Source organism: Canis aureus, chromosome 1, assembly GCF_053574225.1.
Source record: "Canis aureus isolate CA01 chromosome 1, VMU_Caureus_v.1.0, whole genome shotgun sequence".
Taxonomy (NCBI): Eukaryota; Metazoa; Chordata; class Mammalia; order Carnivora; family Canidae; genus Canis; species Canis aureus.
The window spans coordinates 112,415,518-112,433,648 of NC_135611.1; the positions used below are offsets into that span (position 1 = coordinate 112,415,518).

Here is an 18,131-nt window from a genome sequence, read left to right on the forward strand (position 1 = left end):
GAGGGAACACAAACTTGGGTGGATAATCCTCCTGACACAGGCTCAGGAATCTTCTGGACAGTGCCTGTCCTCTCCCAGGCTCACCCTGCCCTGGGATGGACTCAGGCAGTCTAGGACCCACAGGGACCAGGCCCCGGGCTGACCAGCCCTCACCTCTGCCCAGGGCTCAGGGCCACCCACATCCTTTGGAGCCCGGTGCATCCCGGGTGCAGCCCCCGGCAGTGCCTCCAGGAGGAGACAGGGGGACATCCAGGCAACACCCAGGAAAAGAAACCCCTAAGCTGGCTTTGGCTAAAGACTTGGAGCAGGAGCCTGATTTCAATCCTTTCTGCAACAGACCCTCTGGTCCTTCCCACGTGCCTGTTGTGTCCTGACAAATACTTTGGAGTATCCCGATCCATCAGGGGTCCCTGTACAGCCCCCACTTTACTCCATCAGCCAGGGGGAGCTGGTGTGACCACAGGAGTGTTCCCCAGGCAGAGGACACAGGCTGCCGGCACACTCAGGAGCACATGAACAGTCTCTGGGCCACAGTCCAGCCAACTGACTCTGAGAGGGAGGGGCTCCTCAAATCCTTCTCTGTGGACCAGAGAACCTCAAGCCACCTAATCTGCCACCACCATCTTCTCTTCCCTGGACACGAGGGAAACCCCCTTCCTATCTCGTGACTGAACTCATGAGACACCTGGTTTTGGGGCTCTGACCCTGGAAGCATATGCCAGGCAGGTGACACCCAGGGATGGACACTGGATCCTCACCAGTCATCACCAAGCCTGCCCCTTTCTCACCCCCAGAGTCCTCTCGGTGACCTTGCTGCCAGGAGGAAATCCATCCTCCCCAGAGCAGGTGAGATCACTGGGGAGACCCTGCCCAGCTGGGCTTCTCTGTTACCAAGGGAAACGATCCCCTGGACCTGGGGACCCTGGGCTGTGTGTGTGGTGCCCACAGACTCAAGGCCAGGACACAGCACAGGCCACTGAGGGAAGGGACAAGGGTCACCCTCTCAGGGAGCCGGGTCCCCCTCAGCCCGGCTCTTCAAAGCCTGCCCCCCGGGCCAGGAGGATCCGCGTCCCCTGGGAGCTGGTTAGATGCAGGCTCCGGGGTCCACACCACACCTGCCGAGTCAGATCTGCTTTTCCGCAGGATCTGCGGACCCTCCCTCCGTGGTCGCAGAGCAGAGGCGGCCCCGGCGCCACGTCCCGGGGTCTCAGCCTGGCTGCGCATCTGCTAAAGCAGCCTGTCCAGGGGTCACCTGGGCCTCCGCAGTCTTGATGACGTTCCCCAGGTGATCCCCAGGCCCGGTGGGGGTGACGTCCCGGGACAGGCTCTGGAGGCGGCCGCGGGCTCCCGCTCTGCAGGGGGAAGCCCCAGGGCCAGGAGGGAGGGCTGTGGGGGCGCGGACCCTGCACCTCGCCCCCAGCTGCGGGGCGCGCCCCGGACCCGACGCCCCGGGCTCGTGCTCGGGCCAAGCAGGCCGTGTGCGCGCGCTCGCGTCTGCCGGGAAATCCCCGCTGAAGACCGGAGGCCTCAGCAGCTGCGGGGACCCCCACGGGGACAGAGGAAGGGAACCCCGGGACCTGCCGTCGGGGGGGGGGGCGGCGAGCCCCCGCCCGGCCCGCGTGACCCGGCCCCGCCCCCAGAGGCGGCCCCGCGCGGAGGGGGAAGGACGCGGCGCTGTGGGGCGGACCGCGGGGCCCGAGCGTCTGCGCGGCGGCAGCTGCTCTCACCCCGGCCGGACGGAGCGGGCAGCGGGCACCATGGAGCCCCCCTCGGCCTCTCCCCGAGCAGGGCGCGGCCCCTGGCAGGAGCTCCTGTTGGCCGGTGAGGGGGCCGATGCCCTGGGAGGGGCGGGAGGACGGGGGAGCGGCGGCCTGGGGCCTGGGGCCTGGGGCGGGGAACGGGGCTCCGCGGGGGACGGGGCGGCGGGCGGGGCGGGGGAGCCGGCTCAGCGACGGGGCGGCCTCGGGATCTGCAAGTGGGGAGTGAGGGGCTGGGTCCCAAGGGCCTCCTCACCGGGGACTCAGTTTTGCAACCTGACGGGAACCACACCCAGGGACCCTAAACCCTGGCCTTGCCACCACCCTGGGGTCCTGACCGATAAGCGCCAGACTCAGAGGGCCCTGGGGACGCTCAGCCCTGGTATTTGCAGCCGGGCCACCCCGGGGGACAGCACAGAGCAGACCAGTCCCTGCTCCCTGAGCTCACTTCTCTGGGAGGAAGACAGACCCGCAGAGACATCTAGAATGTCATGTCAGGTAAGGACAAGCCCCCTGAAGGGAACAGAGCAGGGAAAGGTCAGGACATTAAGACAGAAGGTCGTCAAGGAGGTGGTCAGGACAGGCTTCTCCCAAGAACCCCTGAGTGTGAGCAGGTATCTGAGGGCAGTCCGAGCCACAGACATCTGAGGGAGAGCATTCAAAACAGAGGAAATTACCTTCAGAGGCCAGGAATTAGCATAATCATTCCACTGACTTTAACCAGCAGGAGACATACACAGAAATCCAGGTATGTGTGCATGTTCATACACCCACACCAAGAAGCTGGGGGTTGAGGACTTACTCCATGTCCAGGGCCCCAGCTCTCTATCCCAACACATAGGTCCAAACACTGATCCGTCCCCTCTCTTCCCTCCTAGTCTCACTCTTAGCCTTCTGGAACCCGCCCACCACTGCCCAAGTCACTGTGGAGTCCGTGCCTCCCAATGCTGCTGAAGGGAAGGAAGCTCTTCTGCGGGTCCTCAATCTGCCTGGGGATACAGGAGGCCTTACCTGGTTCAGAGGGGAAACTGTATTTCCTGCCCATAAAATTCTATTATATATAATAGACACCAAAGTCACTACCCCGGGGCCTGCATACAGCGGCAGAGAGACAATATACCCCAACGGATCCCTGCTGTTCCAGAACATCACCCTGAACGACACTGGATCCTACATCCTACAAATCATAAACCAAAAATATGAAACTGCACTAGTACGTGGACAGCTCCGAGTATTCCGTGAGTAATTCCTCTCTCACCTCTGGTGTCGGGTGGGGGGAATTCTACTTCACACACACAGGATTCACAGGCCTGCACTGGGCCTCCATCCCTCTCTGCTTTATGTCCGTGTAGTGGTTCAAGCATTTAGTGCGGGACACACAGTGGAGACACATTTCCAAAGATCAGAATTTGACTCCTGGATTCCAACCCAGCAGACATTCCCTGCAAAGAGAACAAGCCTGACAGATGTAACTCAGCAAAGGGAGACAGATTCAGTCCAGCCCCTGGAGCTCCTCCCTGTCTGTGATCATGACTCTGAGAAAGACCGAGTGGGGCTCAGTTAGCACCAGGCCTGAGGGGTCCCCTGGGATCCTCACATAGAAGCTCAGGCCAGAAAGCCGCTCCCTAGACTTTGTTTCATGGCTTCTGACTCCTGTGACCAAGCTAGGGGAGTCTGTGCTAGGTTTGGGTTTTGACTTCCTGGCAGGGCTGACTGGGAGCAATGATCTCCTGGTGCCTGAGTCCTGAGGTTCCTGAGCGAGTCACCCGCTAGGGCTCAAAATCTGGGGAGGGGCAGAGCCTGGTCCCTCACCTGAGAGGTGGGGTGGAGAGCAGAGATAGGCAAGGTTCCTGAGACAGTGGTGAACACCATGAAGGACAGGAGACCCCAGAGGAAGGTCAGCACCCCCAGGAAGGAAGAGGAGAGAAGATGCTCCTGGCAGTAACTCCTGCACTTGGGATCTGGCCCAGGGAACTGTCTCTGACAGAGGCAAATAACAGATGTTTATTGGGCAGCTCCTCTATAGCCAGCCTTAGGTCAGGTAATTGTGAAAGATTTAGGTTAATTACAGAGAACACACGAAATCGAAAGCCATTTACTTAATTTTGATTTGGGGAAAACTGAGGCAAAAAGTGTTGCAGACATTGGATCAGAGTCACACACACCAGAGCAGCAGGCAGATCACAATCCCACAGGGACTGTCTGCAGCCTCGGCCCCATCTCCTCCTCCTCCACCCAGGGGGCCTTATTAGGCATCTTGGACCCTGAGACCAGCTGGTGGATCAGACCTTTCTTCTTAGGGATCCACAGCTCAAGGCAGGTTTTCTGGTCTGGGAAGGGAGAGCAAATGGAGAATTCATGGTTTTACTCAAGAACTAAATTACCTTCATCAACGATCAGAGTCAGTGCGGGGAATGCCCAGGCCTCCCCTCAGTGGCCGATCCACAGCTCCTGCACTGGACCTGGACTCACTGTTTCCTGATGTGTTGGTGTGATCCCACGGGCGTGTAAGGGAAAGGACTCCGCCCTCTCCTCCTGACCATGTACCCTGAACCCGCACAGGGCCCAACATCTCAATTGCTCTTTCATGAAGGAGGAAAGGAATGAATGAATGATTCTCAATCTCTTCAGATCTGGACCCTGGATTCAGAGTCCTAGGAGGTCCTGACCACACCTGTTGCCTGTCCATTCAGGGACTGAGAGCCATGTTCTGTCCCTTTGACCACCAGCCCCTGAGGCCACTCCCAGAGAAGAGTCTCCTGATGCCTGTGGTGTTGCTACACCATGGGAGGATTTGCAGGGCTGCCCTGGCCCCTGCCCCTGGGTCAGCTGTGGGTTCTTCCTGCCTGGAGTCTTTGAAGTCACTTGTAACCCCCCCTGCTCACAGCCTGGGACATTTCTGGCTCCCTGCTCCTTCCATGTCCTTCACCTTCCTCCTCCTCCTCTTCAGCTGGGACTAGTCATGCTCTGCACAGGTCCCTCTACCCTTCAGCCTTCTCTGGATTCTTCCGGTAACCTGAGTGACCAGGCCCACCTTCCCAGGCTATTGCCTGGAGGACACAGAATTCAGAGCAGAGCCTCTTCCAGTCACCACCTGCTCTAAAAACATTTTATTTATTTATTTATTTGTTTGTTTATTTATTTATTTATTTATTTATTTATTTATTTATTTATTTATTTATTTTTTAGGGGGGAGAGAGAGAGAGAGAACATGAGCAGGGAGCTTAATGCAGGACTCCATCTCAGGACCCTGGGACCATGACCTGAGCCAAAGGCAGACACTTAACCACTAAATAACCTGGATGCCCCCCCCTTTAGTCACCCCTGTCTGTAATCTGGCCAAACTGTGTCTCCAGTTGTACCAGAGCCTCCATGCAGTGAGGCCACAGGGAAATGGGAAAGAGAGAGCCCTGACGCAGCCCCTCTACTGTGTCCTGACTCTGCAGTCTCCCAGTTCTCTCACACTGTGTGACCCCAGCACATTTGATCCCCCACTGAGAGAACACTGCATAATGGTGCCCACTGCAATATAGGTAGATGCCCCCATGACGTCCCTTCATGGCACAGAAGGAGCAGTGCCAAAGTACATATTTATGCCCACAGCTAAGAGTACCAGCCTTCTGTGAAAACTGTGACCACTACTCTAAAGAGGTTCTCCCTGTAATAGTCAATCCACAGGCAGAAAGTAAAAGTCTTATTCAGACTGAGAAACCCTTTAGATTGGAGCTTCTCCAAACCTAAGCTCAGAAAGACTGGCTGGGCTGTTCTCATTTTCTAATTAATTGTTTCACAAAAGAGAAATAAATGCCTTCCCTTTCTATGTAAAGCTACCATACTAGAGAGAGGGCCTGATCTTTTCAGAAAGCTCAGGAAATGTTCCCAGGAAGCCAGTGGCTATAAAATTCCCCCTGATGTTGAGGATGCTGCACATGGAGATTTAGAAGGTTCCTGGTGCTGACGCTACAGAGATATCCAGGAAGAGCAGACAAGTGACAGAGGACCAGTGTTAGAGGGACAGCCCTGTCCTGACAGACTGCCACCTGAACAGACACTCAACCTTGTGCAGGAGGCAGGGCCATCCTCAGGGGCACCTTGACAGAGCTCCCTGGGTCCCTGGGCCCCAGGCCCACTCTCATGCTGTCACCTCCTCTGTTTCTCCAGAGAGCCAGTGTCCCAACCCCTTCTCACTGCCAGCAACACCACAGTCACAGAAGATGACTCTGTGGTCCTGACCTGCTCCTCAAGTAACACCGGGATCTCTATCCAGTGGCTCTTCAATGGCCAGATTCTAATGCTCACGGATAGGAAGAAGCTGTCCCAGGACAACAGCACCCTCACCATAGACCCTGTCAGGAAGGAGGATGCCGGGAAATACGAGTGTGAGGTCTCCAATCCGGTCAGTTTCCACAAAAGTGACCCTGTCAGGCTGGATGTGGAAGGTAAATGACACCTTGTCCTGTGTTACATCTCCCTGGGAAGATAACTCTACCAGTGATGTGCAAATGATAGAAGGCCCAGAGGGCAGGAGAGCAGAATAGAACCAGAGACCATTTCAGTAAACAAAATGGGAGTGTGGTGAAGACCTGAGTCTCTGAATCATATACACTTAGTTTCTGATCCTAGGTCTGGCTTTTATTGTGTGACCTTACACAAGATTCCTTTCTTCCTCAACTACCATTTTTTGTGTGGTAAAATATACATAAGTTTTATCATTTTAACCATTTTAGGTATACAGTTCTGTAGTATATTTGTATTTTTGTGCAACCATCACCACCATCCATTAAACACTCCTGCCCCTAAACCCAGTAACCACCACCCTGCCCGCTGTCTCTTATGACTGTGATTATTCTAAGTACCTTGAATAAGTGGAACCATAAGAATATTTGTTTTGTGTGTGTCGGTGTCTGGATTTCTTCACTTAGCATAAGGTCTTCAGGGTTCATCCATGGTGTGGTGCCCATCAGAATTCTGTTCCATTTTAAGACTGAATAATATTCCCTCATGTATGTGTATCACACTTTGTGTATCATTTGTCTGTTTATGAACTTTTGGGTTTTTTCTACCATTTGGCTCTTGTGAATAATGCTGCTAGAAACATGGGTGTACAAATATCTATTGAAACCCCAGCTTTCAGTACTTTAGATTAGAGACTCAGAAGTGGAGATGCTGAATCAAATGATAATTCTTTGTTCATTTTTTGATGAACTGCTAAACCATTTCCACATTGATTGCACCGTTTTACATTCCGAACAGGAGAGGCAGGGAACTTCCAGCTCCACATCCTCACCAACACTTGTTTTCTGTTTTGAATTTTTTATTTTAATAATAGTCATGCTAATGGACACGAGTTGATATCTTATGAAGGTTTTCATCTTCATTTCCCTGATGATGAATGACGTAGAGCATCTTTTCATGTGGCTCTTGGCTATCTGGATGTCTTTTTTGGAGATGTGTCTGTTCAAGTCCTCTGCCTATTTCTGATTAGATTTTTTGTTGTTGAGATGTAGTTCTCTATTATGGATACTAAACCCCTGTGGGATATATGAATTGAAATATTTCATTCCACTCTGTGGGTTGTCTTTTTTTGTTGTTCATAGTGTCCTTTGATGTACAAAAGTTTTTAATTTAAATTGAAACCCAATTTATCTTTTGTTACCTGTGCTTTTACTTTCATATCCACGAAAATATTGCCAAATTCAAAGTCATGAAGCTTCGCACTGTATTTTTTCTAAGAGTTTGTATTATTCTAACTCTTACATGTAAGTCTGTGATCTACTTTTAGTTAATTTTTTGTCTTTGGTGTTAAGTAAGGGTTCAGTTCCTTTGCATGCACATATTGATTTCCCAACACCCATTTGCTGGAAAGACTGACTTTTCCCCAATGTGAATGGTCTTGGCACCCCTGTCATAAATGGTTTGACCGTGTATGTAAGGGTTATTTCTGGAATCTCTATGATATTCGTCTATTTGTTTGTCTTCATGCGAGTACTACACTGTTTTGGTTACTGTAGCTTAGCGGTAAGTTTTGAAATCAGGAAAGATGAGTCCTTCACCTTTGTTCTTTCTTAAGATTGTTTTGGATATTTTGAGGTCCCTTGAAATTCCATATGAATTTTAGGATAGATTACTCTATTTCTGCAAAAAAAAAAAAAAGAGTCTTGGGTTTTGATCAAGATTGTATTGAATCTGCAGATCACTTTGTGTAGTACAGTCATCCTTACAATATTAAGTATTCCAGCCCATGAACATGGAATGTTTTTCCATTTATTTAGGTCTTTAAATTCTTTCAGCAATGCTTTGTAGTTTTCAGTGTGTAAGTCTTTCACCTCCTTGGTTAAATTAGTTGCTAAGTGTGTGTATTTTATTCTTCTTGATGCTGTGGTAAATAGAATTTTCGTAATTTACTCCTCAGACTATTCATTGTTAGTGTGTAGAAATACAACTGATTTTTGCATATCAATTTCATATCTTACAACTGTGCTGCATTTATTAGTTAAGACATATTTTATGTGGACCCTTTAGTGTTTCCTGTGTGTGAGTTCATGTCATTTGTGGACAAAGATCATTTTCTTCTCTCTAATTTTTTTTCTTCTAATTTTGATGTCTTTCATTTCTTTTTCTTGCCCCTCCACCTCTCTCACATAAGCTGAGACCAAGCTGAACCAGTCCCCGCATCCCCTCTCATCCGCCTTAATTCACATACAATTCAAATGTTCACCTCTCGTTTTCACTCAGCCTCAGCCTGCACACAGCTCCTTCTATTAAAGGTCTTTCCTGGGGATATCTGGGTAGCTCAGCGGTTTAGCACCTGCCTTCGGCCCAAGGCGAAATTCTGGAGTCCCGGGATCAAGTCCCACATCAGTTTCCCTGCATGGGGCTTGCTTCTCCCTCTGCCTGTATCTCTGCCTCTCTCTCTCTCTCTCTCTCTCTCTGTCTCTCTGTCTCTCTCTGGGTCTCTCATGAATAAATAAATAAAATCTTAAAAAATAAAAATAAAAAAGAAAGGTCTTTCCTGTTACGTGGCTGCAACGAGAATCATGAGAGTCACTACTGAATCTTGGTCCCACCTGCCCCATGTGGAATCTGTCACCAGAGACTCTGCGTGTCTCCCACCTGCCCCAACATCTTTCATATTTCTCCAAAATTTTCTCCTTTTTTTTTTCTCCAAAACTTTCTTCATCACTAAGATCACAGTCCAAATCGCCGTTTTCTATGTGGACCTGGTTGGGTCTAATTGGTCTTTTATGGGTTCAGTTCCTACTGTTGCTGTAACAAAGTAGCACCACCTTAGGGGCTTAAAGCAACACAGTTGCTGAATCCTAGAGTTTGGTAGATCAGAAGCCTGACACATACATATCCATAAGTATCCCCCAAGATAAGTTCCCTCCTACAGGCTGGCCAATTTACAACCTTAATTCCCTGTTGCCATGTACAGTCACATATTCACAGTCTCTGGAGAGCAGGGTATGAAATCTCTGGGGTCACTCTTTGCCTGCTGCCCTCAGGTTCCACTGTCTTCACTCTCGGGGCCTTTTCCATCCAGCAAGAGGAGTGATATCACTAGAATATCATCATGTAAAATAGATCATGTCACTTTTGGAATACAAATCAATCCATCAACAAATACACAATCTCATAAGAGTCTTCTGATGGCACATCGAATAAGAAACAGTACCCCTCCTGTGGCACCCAAACCCCTGCATGATGGGTCCCCAGACTTCAGGTGCCTTGGCTGCTCAGGTTTGAGGACAGGTGGATGTGAGTACGGAAGGTGGGTCTCCAGGTTTCTTCATTCTTTGGAGTATATCCCATTTATTTTTCTTGTGTGGTGAGGTCATGAAGACTGCAATCTCAGGATCATTGTCTCCCTGAAAACTGCCATTGTCATTTTGAATGATGCCTTTTCCTCCTACACCTTTACCCTCCATGGTGTCTCTTGAGCCAGGGCCCTTCCTCTGGGACTTCAGATTCATCACCTGCTTTCTTTGTTTTTAATAATAAATTTATTTTTTATTGGTGTGCAATTTGCCAACATACAGAATAACACCCAGTGCTCATCCCGTCAAGTGCCCCCCTCAGTGCCCATCACCCATTCACCCCCACCCCCTGCCCTCCTCCCCTTCCACCACCCCTAGTTCGTTTCCCAGAGTTAGGAGTCTTCATGTTCTGTCTCCCTTTCTGATATTTCCTACCCATTTCCTCTCCCTTCCCTTCTATTCCCTTTCACTATTATTTATATTCCCCAAATGAATGAGACCATATAATGTTTGTCCTTCTCCGATTGACTTATTTCACTCAGCATAATACCCTCCAGTTCCATCCACGTTGAAGCAAATGGTGGGTATTCATCGTTTCCAACGGCTGAGTAATATTCCATTGTATACATAAACCACATCTTCTTTATCCATTCATCTTTCGATGGACACCGAGGCTCCTTCCACAGTTTGGCTATTGTGGACATTGCCGCTAGAAACATCAGGGTGCAGGTGTCCCGGTGTTTCATTGCATCTGCATCTTTGGGGTAAGTCCCCAACAGTGCAATTGCTGGTCGTAGGGCAGGTCTATTTTTAACTCTTTGAGGAACCTCCACACAGTTTTCCAGAGTGGCTGCACCAGTTCCCATTCCCACCAACAGTGCAAAAGGGTTCCCTTTTCTCCGCATCCTCTCCAACATTTGTGGTTTCCTGCCTTGTTAATTTCCCCCATTCTCACTGGTGTGAGGTGGTATCTCATTGTGGTTTTGATTTGTATTTCCCTGATGGCAAGTGATGCAGAGCATTTTCTCATGTCCGTGTTGGCCATGTCTATGTCTTCCTCTGCATCACGTGCTTTCATCCCTGTGCACATGTATTTGGGAGGGCAGCCCCTGCAAGGAAGGTGTCTCAGGCTACCAGTAGCTGGGGATGCCGGGGCTTCGTACACCCAAGCTGCACACACTCCTAGACAAAGGGAAGCTCCACTCAACAAGTCCAGCATGGCTACTGTTGCCCAGGACTGCATGAGGGTCATGACTGTGGGAAGAAATACTGTCTTTATGTGAACCCCAAGGGTACTCTGGAGTCCAGAATGAGTGCTGGCTCCAAAGCACCATCTGGATCAGCCATCTATCATGGTTGATATTCCAAGAAGCAATTCTCTGGTACCTTTCCAGGACTCTGAGCCTCTACCCACTCTGAGAGGTTCCCCTGATGCCTGTCCTGGTGCCTGAGAGTGGGAGAAATGTCACCTTTGCACATGTGCTCTCCTTGTCCCAGCCGTCTGTTAATGCCATGAGTGACTCTCCTCCTCTCTCCTCTGCAATGCCAACTAGACGCTATACCTCTAGTCACTAATCCATTTAACATCAGAAAAGGCAAAGGTTTTCTTAAACATAAAGGAGCTTCAAAGACCACACAGAACACCAGACTCAGAAATTTCCCAACCTGCTCATCTAAGGTGTCTCCCTCCCTATCATCCCCTGTCCTCATTCTTTTTTTTCTTTAATTTGTATCTGTATTCTATTTTATTTTTTATTTAAAAAGGTATTTTAAATCGGCTCTATGCAAGCATAACATCCAACACGGGGCTTGAATAGACAAGCCTGAGATCAAGACCTAATCTGAGATCAAGACTTGGATGCTTCAACAACTGAGCTATCCAGGAACCTCAATTTTTATTTTTTTTAAAGTAAACTCTATGTGGAGTCTGAGCCCACCATCCTGAGACAAGAGTTTCATGCTCTAGGTATTGAGCTACCCGGGCGCTCCCTTTTCTCCTTTTACTTTCTTCATTTCCTTTTTTCTTTTTCATTCTTTTTTTCATGTCACATCTTAGACTTTTGGCTGTTTTGAATCCTTGATCTGCCCCCTCAAACACAGTTGCCTCCTAACTCATCTTTCCATCCCTGCCCAATCCTTTCTCTCCCACCTTGGCACCTCAAGTCCTGATAATCCCTGGAGCTTCAAGGCTCTTCTCCATTAGGGTCTCCTTAGGAACTCAGGGACCTCATGACCTGCCATAGGAGGGTGAAACAGGCTGTTTGGGAATGAAATGAACCTCACCCACCAACATTACTTTGTATTGGTCACAGCCAGAGCTTCCTCTTGGAAGGGATGAAGGTTTCAAGGACCCCAGAGTCCTCCGCCCAAATTTCTCCCTTAAGGAAATCTGTGATTTGCTTTCTGTAATGATTTGTGCTGTTGAGCATTTCCTCAGAAGCTTATGGGCCACTGTACATTTTTGGAGAAATATCTTTTCAAGATTTTTTCCTGTTGTTTATTTTATTGATTGTTTTTTAGGATTTTATTTCTTTAGGGATGCCTGGGTGGCTTAGTGATTGAGCATCTGCTTTGGCTCAGCTCAAAATCCTGGGTTCCTGGGATCGAGTCCCATATTGGGCTCCCCACATGGAGCCTGCTTCTCTCTCTGCCTATGTCTTTCCCTGTGTGTGTCTCTCACAAATAAATAAAATCTTCAAAAAAAAAAAAAAAGATCCCAGGACCCCAGGATCAGGACCTGAGACAAAGGCAGACACTCAACCATTGAGCCACCTAGGTGCCTCACATGTATCCTTATTGTCATATGTGAGTCTCCTTCATATTGTCTGCTGGCTAGCATCCCACTGTAGGAATAAACTTGTTGCCCTCCTCAAAGGCATCAGGTTGAAACCCTTGTTTTGCTATCATAGCAAGATTTCTGTACACTGGAATATGTCAACATCCATGGATATCCAGTGGTCCCAACACCATTTGTTGAATACAGTTTTTTCTCCATTGAATGGTCATGATATCCTTATTGAAAATCATTGGGCCACAAGTGTCCAGGTTTCTATCTGGGGGGCCAATTCTGTTCCTTTGGTCTCTATGTCTGTCTTCATACCACATCCCCATTATATTGGTTACTGTAACTTTGCAGCCAGGAAGTAGGAGTCCTCTAACTTCATTCTTTTTCAAAATAATTTTGGGTGTTAGAGGTCCCTGAGATTCCACGTGAAATTTTGGATATTCCTATTTCTGTAAAATATTTCCTTAAGAATTTGATAGGGATGCTTCTGGCTGGCTCAGTTGGTGGAGTATGGGACTCTTGATCTAGGGGGGGATCGCAAACCTAGGGGTTGTAGGTTTGAGCTCCCTGTTGGGTGGAGAGATTACTGAAAAATAAATATAAAATATACAGGGATCCTGGGTGGCAGAGTCGGCTAAGCATCTGTCTTTGACTCAGGTCATAATACATTGGTCCTGTCTTTGAGCCCCAAGTTGGGCTCCCTACTAAGTGGCGAGTTTGCTTGTACATCTCCCTTTGCCCCTCTTCCTTCTCTTGTTCTCTCTCTCTCAAATAAATAAAATCTTTTAAAAAATAAAATCTTTAAAAATTTTGATAGGGATTACATTGAATCTATAGATCTTCTTTGGTAGGATTGTCGTCTTAACAATATTAAGTTTCATCATCCATGAACATGGGATTCCATTCCATTGATTTGTGTGCTTTGTAATTTTTGTCAGCAATGTTTTATAGATTTCCACATATAGTCTATTGACTCATTAACTCAATTGCTTTTTAAGAAAGATATTTATTTATTCATGAGACACACACACACACAGAGAGAGAGAGAGAGAGAGAGAGTGAGAGAGAGGAGCAGAGACACAGGCAGAGGGAGGTGCAGGCTCCCACAAGGAGCCCAACGTGGGACTCCATCCCTAGATCCCTAGATCATGCCCTGAGCTGAAGGGAGATGCTCAACAGCTGAGCCATCCAGGCGTCTCAACTTAATTCCTAAGTATTTTATCTTTTTTGACATTATTGTAAATGGAATTGTTTTTCTTAATTTGCTTTTTAAACTTATTTTATTTAAATTTAATTAATTACTGTATAATGTGCCGTTAGTTTCAGATGTAGAGTTCAGTAATCTGTCAGTTGAATATAATACCCAGTGTTTTACATTACGTGCCCTCCTTAATACCTATCACCCTGCTACCCTATCCCCCACCTATTTCCCCTACAACCCTGTTTGTTTCCTATAGTGCAGTCTCTTATGGTTTGTCTCTGTCTCATTTTATCTTATTTTATTTTTCCCTCCCTTCCTCTATGATCCTCTGTCTTGTTTGTCATGTTCCACATATAAGTAAAACCATATGATAATTGTCTGTCTTTGATTGATTCATTTTGCTCAGCATAATACTCTCCAGTTCCATCTCCATTGATATAAATGTTAAAATTTCATCCCTTTCATGGCTAGGTAATATTTCATCGTGCATATATACATATATATAACTATATATAACTATATATATATATATATATATATATACACACTATTTGCCAATACCTTCTTTATGCATTCATCTGCCAATGGACATCTGGTCTCTTTCCACAGTTGGGCTACTCTGTATATTGTTGCTATAAACATTGGAATGCAGGTGACCCTTCAGATCACAGCATTAGTGTCCTTCAGGGAAATACCTAGTAGTGCATTGGTGAATCATCAGGTAGTTCTATCCTTAATTTCTTTAGCAATCTCCATACTATTTTCCAGAGTGGCTGTAGCAGCCTGCATCCCCACAAAAGAGTCTTCCCCTTTCTCTCCACCCTCACCAACATTTGCTGTTTCCTGACTTGTTCATTTAACCATTCTGACTGCCGTGAGGTGATATGTCATTGTGGTTTTATTTGTATTTCCATGAGGCCAAGTGATGTGTAACATTTTTTTTTCATGTCTCTGTTGGCTATTTGTATGGCTTCTTTGGAGAAGAGATAGGCAAGGTCCCTGAGACACGGTCTGAACACCCTGGAGGACAGGAGACCCCAGAGGAAGGACAGCACCCTCAGGGAGGAAGAGGAGAGAAGATGATTCTGGCAGTAACTGCTGCACTTGGGATCAGGCCCACGGAACCGTCACTCACAGAGGCAAATAACAGATGTTTATTTGGGCAGATCCTCTATAGCCAGCCTTAGGTCATGTAATTGTGAAAGATTTCAGGTTAATTACAGAGAACACAGCTAATCGAAGGCCATTTACTTTTTTTATTGGAGTTCAATTTGCTGACATATAGCATAACACCCTCCGCTCATCCCATCAAGTGCCCTCCTCAGTGCCTGTCACCCAGTCACCCCCACCCCCTGCCCACCTCCCTTTCCACCACCACTGGTTCGTTTCCCAGAGTTAGGAGTCTCTCATGTTCTGTCTCCCTCTCTGATATTTCCCACACATTTTTTCTCCTTTACTTGATTTTGATTGAGGGGAAATGGAGGCAGAGGGCGATGCAGACATTGAATCAGAGTCACACACACCAGAGCAGCAGGCAGATCACAATCCCACAGGGTCTGTCTGCAGCTGCGGCCCCATCTCCTCCTCCTCCACCAAGGGACCTTATTAGGCATCTAGGGACCCTGAGACCAGCTGGTGTATCAGATCTTTCTTCTTAGGGATCCACAGCTCAAGGCAGGTTTTCTGGTCTGGGAAGGGAGAGCAAATGGAGAATTCATGGTTTTACTCAAGAACTAAATTACCTTCATCAACGATCAGAGTCAGTGCACGGAATGCCCAAGCCTCCCCTCAGTGGCCAATCCATAGCTCCTGCACTGGACCAGGACTCACTGTTTCCCGATGTGTTGGTGTGATCCCAGGGGCGTGTAAGGGAAAGGACTCCGCCCTCTCCTGACCATGTACCCTGAGCTCGCACAGGGCCCAACATCTCAATTGCTCTTTCATGAAGGAGAAAAGGAATGAATGAATGATTCCCAATCTCTTCAAATCTGGACCCTGGGCAGAGTCATAGGAGGTCCTGGCCATACCTGTTCCCTGTCCATTCAGGGGCTGAGAGCCATGTTCTGTCCCTCTGACACCAGCCCCTCAGGCCACTCCCAGAGAAGAGTCTCCTGATGCCTGTGTTGTTGCTCCACCATGGGAGGCTTTGCAGGGCTGCCTTGGCCCTGCCCCGGGTCAGTTGTGGTCTCTTTCTGCCTGGAGGCTTTGAAGTCACTTGTCACCCGCCCTGCTCACAGCCTGGGACATTTCTGGCTCCCTGCTCCTTCCATGTCCTTCATCTTCCTCCTCCTCCTCCTCCTCTTCAGCTGGGACTAGTCCTGCTCTGTGCAGCTCCCTCAACCCTTAAGCCTTCCGTGGATTCTTCTGCTAAGCCCTGTGACCAGGCCCACCCTCCCAGGCTATTGCCTGGAGGACACAGAAATCAGAGCAGCAGTGTCTGCTAGGTTCCGTGAGGAGCCAGCTTGCCCAGGTCACCAGGAGAATGAGCTTTCACTGTGCCCTCATCCAGGGCTCTTTCCCTCCATGACACTAACAAGTGGAACACACATGACAGGGTCATGTGGTCCCTTGATCTACTCTCGACGTGACTCATCCAGGGAGTCAAAGGCAGTAGGGGCAGGTTTGCAGTCCCCAAAGGATGATGGGCTCATTTCGTGTCTTTTACTCCTGACTCATATCCTCCTCCTGGTGAAACTCTTTCTTCCCAGTGGTTCCCCAGACTTCCTCAGACCCTGGGATCATGACCTGAGTCAAAGGCAGACACTTAACCACTAAATAACCTGGATGCCACCCTCCCATTCAACCCTGTCTGTAATCTGGCCAAACTGTGTCTCCAGTTGTACCAGAGCCTCCATGCAGTGAGGCCACTGGGAAACGGGAAAGAGAGAGCCCTGATGCAGCCCCTCTACTGTGTCCTGACTCTGCAGTCTCCCAGTTCTCTAACACTGTATGATCCCAGCACATTTGATCCCCCACTGAGAGAACACTGCATAATGGTGCCCACTGCAATATAGGTAGATGCCCCCATGACATCCCTTCATGGCACAGAAGGAGCAGTGCCAAAGTACATATTTATACCCACAGCTAAGAGTACCAGCCTTCTGTGAAAACTGTGACCACTACTCTAAAGAGGTTCTCCCTGTAATAGTCAATCCACAGGCAGAAAGTAAAAGTCTTATTCAGATTGAGAAACCCTTTAGATTGGAGCTTCTCCAAACCTAAGCTCAGAAAGACTGGCCGGGCTGTTCTCATTTTCTAATTAATTGTTTCACAAAAGAGAAATAAATGCCTTCCCTTTCTATGTAAAGCTACCATACTAGAGAGAGGGCCTGATCTTTTCAGAAAGCTCAGGAAATGTTCCCAGGAAGCCAGTGGCTATAAAATTCCCCCTGATGTTGAGGATGCTGCACATGGAGATTTAGAAGGTTCCTGGTGCTGACGGTACAGAGATATCCAGGAAGAGCAGACACATGACAGAGGGCCCTTGTTAGAGGGACAGCCCTGTCCTGACAGACTGCCACCTGAACAGACACTCAACCTTGTGCAGGAGGCAGGGCCATCCTCAGGGGCACCTTGACAGAGCTTGCTGGGTCGCCAGACCACAGGCCCACTCTCATGCTGTCACCTCCTCTGTTTCTCCACAGAGTCAATGTCCCAACCCCTTCTCACTGCCAGCAACACCACAGTCACAGAAGATGACTCTGTGGTCCTGACCTGCTCCTCAAGTAACACTGGGGTCTCTATCCAGTGGCTCTTCAATGGCCAGATTCTAATGCTCACGGATAGGAAGAAGCTGTCCCAGGACAACAGCACCCTCACCATAGACCCTGTCAGGAAGGAGGATGCCAGGAAATACGAGTGTAAGGTCTTCAATCCGGTCAGGTTCCGCAAAAGTGACCCTGTCAGGCTGGATGTGGAAGGTAAATGACACCTTGTCCTGTGTTATAGTAATACTACTGAACTGTATACCTAAAATGGTTAAAAGGATAAAACTTACGTATATTTTACCACACAAAAAAATGGTTATTGAGGAAGAAAGGAATCTTGTGTAAGGTCACACAGTAAAAGCCAGACCTAGGATTAGAAACTAAGTGTATTTGATTCAGAGACTTAGGTCTTCACCACACTCCCATTCTGTTTACTGAAATGGTCTCTGTTTCTATTCTGCTCTCCTGCCCTCTGGGCCTTCTATCATTTGCTCATCATTGGTAGAGTTATCTTCCCAGGGAGAATATAATAATATATAATATATAATATAATATATAATATAAATATATAATATAATATTTGTATTTTTGTGCAACCATCACCACCATCCATTAAACACTCCTGCCCCTAAGTGTAGTAACCACCACCCTGCCTGCTCTCGCTTATGACTGTGATTATTCTAAGTACCTTGTATAAGTGGAACCATAACAATATTTGTTTTGTGTGTGTGTGTGTGTGTGTGTGTGTGTGTGTCTGGATTTCTTCATAAGTAAAACTATGATAATTGTCTGTATTTGATTGATTCATTTTGCTCAGTATAATACTCCCCAGTTCCATCTCCATTGATATAAATGTTAAAATTTCATCCCTCTGATGGCTCGGTAATATTTCATCCTGCATATATACATATATATAACTTTTTA

The 18,131-nt window shown here is 48.0% G+C and overlaps 1 protein-coding gene and 1 long non-coding RNA gene across 7 annotated transcripts in view; one reads left to right on the forward strand and one right to left on the reverse strand.

The window, feature by feature from the left end:
• LOC144284770 (cell adhesion molecule CEACAM8-like) overlaps nt 1-18,131 on the forward strand; it is a 79,473-nt gene that overhangs the window by 55,362 nt on the left and 5,980 nt on the right. For 4 of the 6 annotated variants that reach the window (XM_077849761.1, XM_077849771.1, XM_077849781.1 and 1 more), the window contains 2 exons: nt 5,921-6,196; nt 17,145-17,420. In XM_077849761.1, the coding sequence (XP_077705887.1) occupies nt 5,921-6,196; nt 17,145-17,420 (552 nt within the window). The remainder of the gene's footprint in view (nt 1-5,920; nt 6,197-17,144; nt 17,421-18,131) is intronic. The other 2 variants (XM_077849803.1, XM_077849792.1) reach the window with 2 other exon arrangements.
• The window catches only part of LOC144284859 (uncharacterized), a 44,210-nt gene continuing 40,815 nt past the window's right edge, over nt 14,737-18,131 (reverse strand). The window contains exon 2 of the long non-coding RNA XR_013353274.1: nt 14,737-15,188. This is a non-coding gene — a long non-coding RNA (uncharacterized LOC144284859). The remainder of the gene's footprint in view (nt 15,189-18,131) is intronic.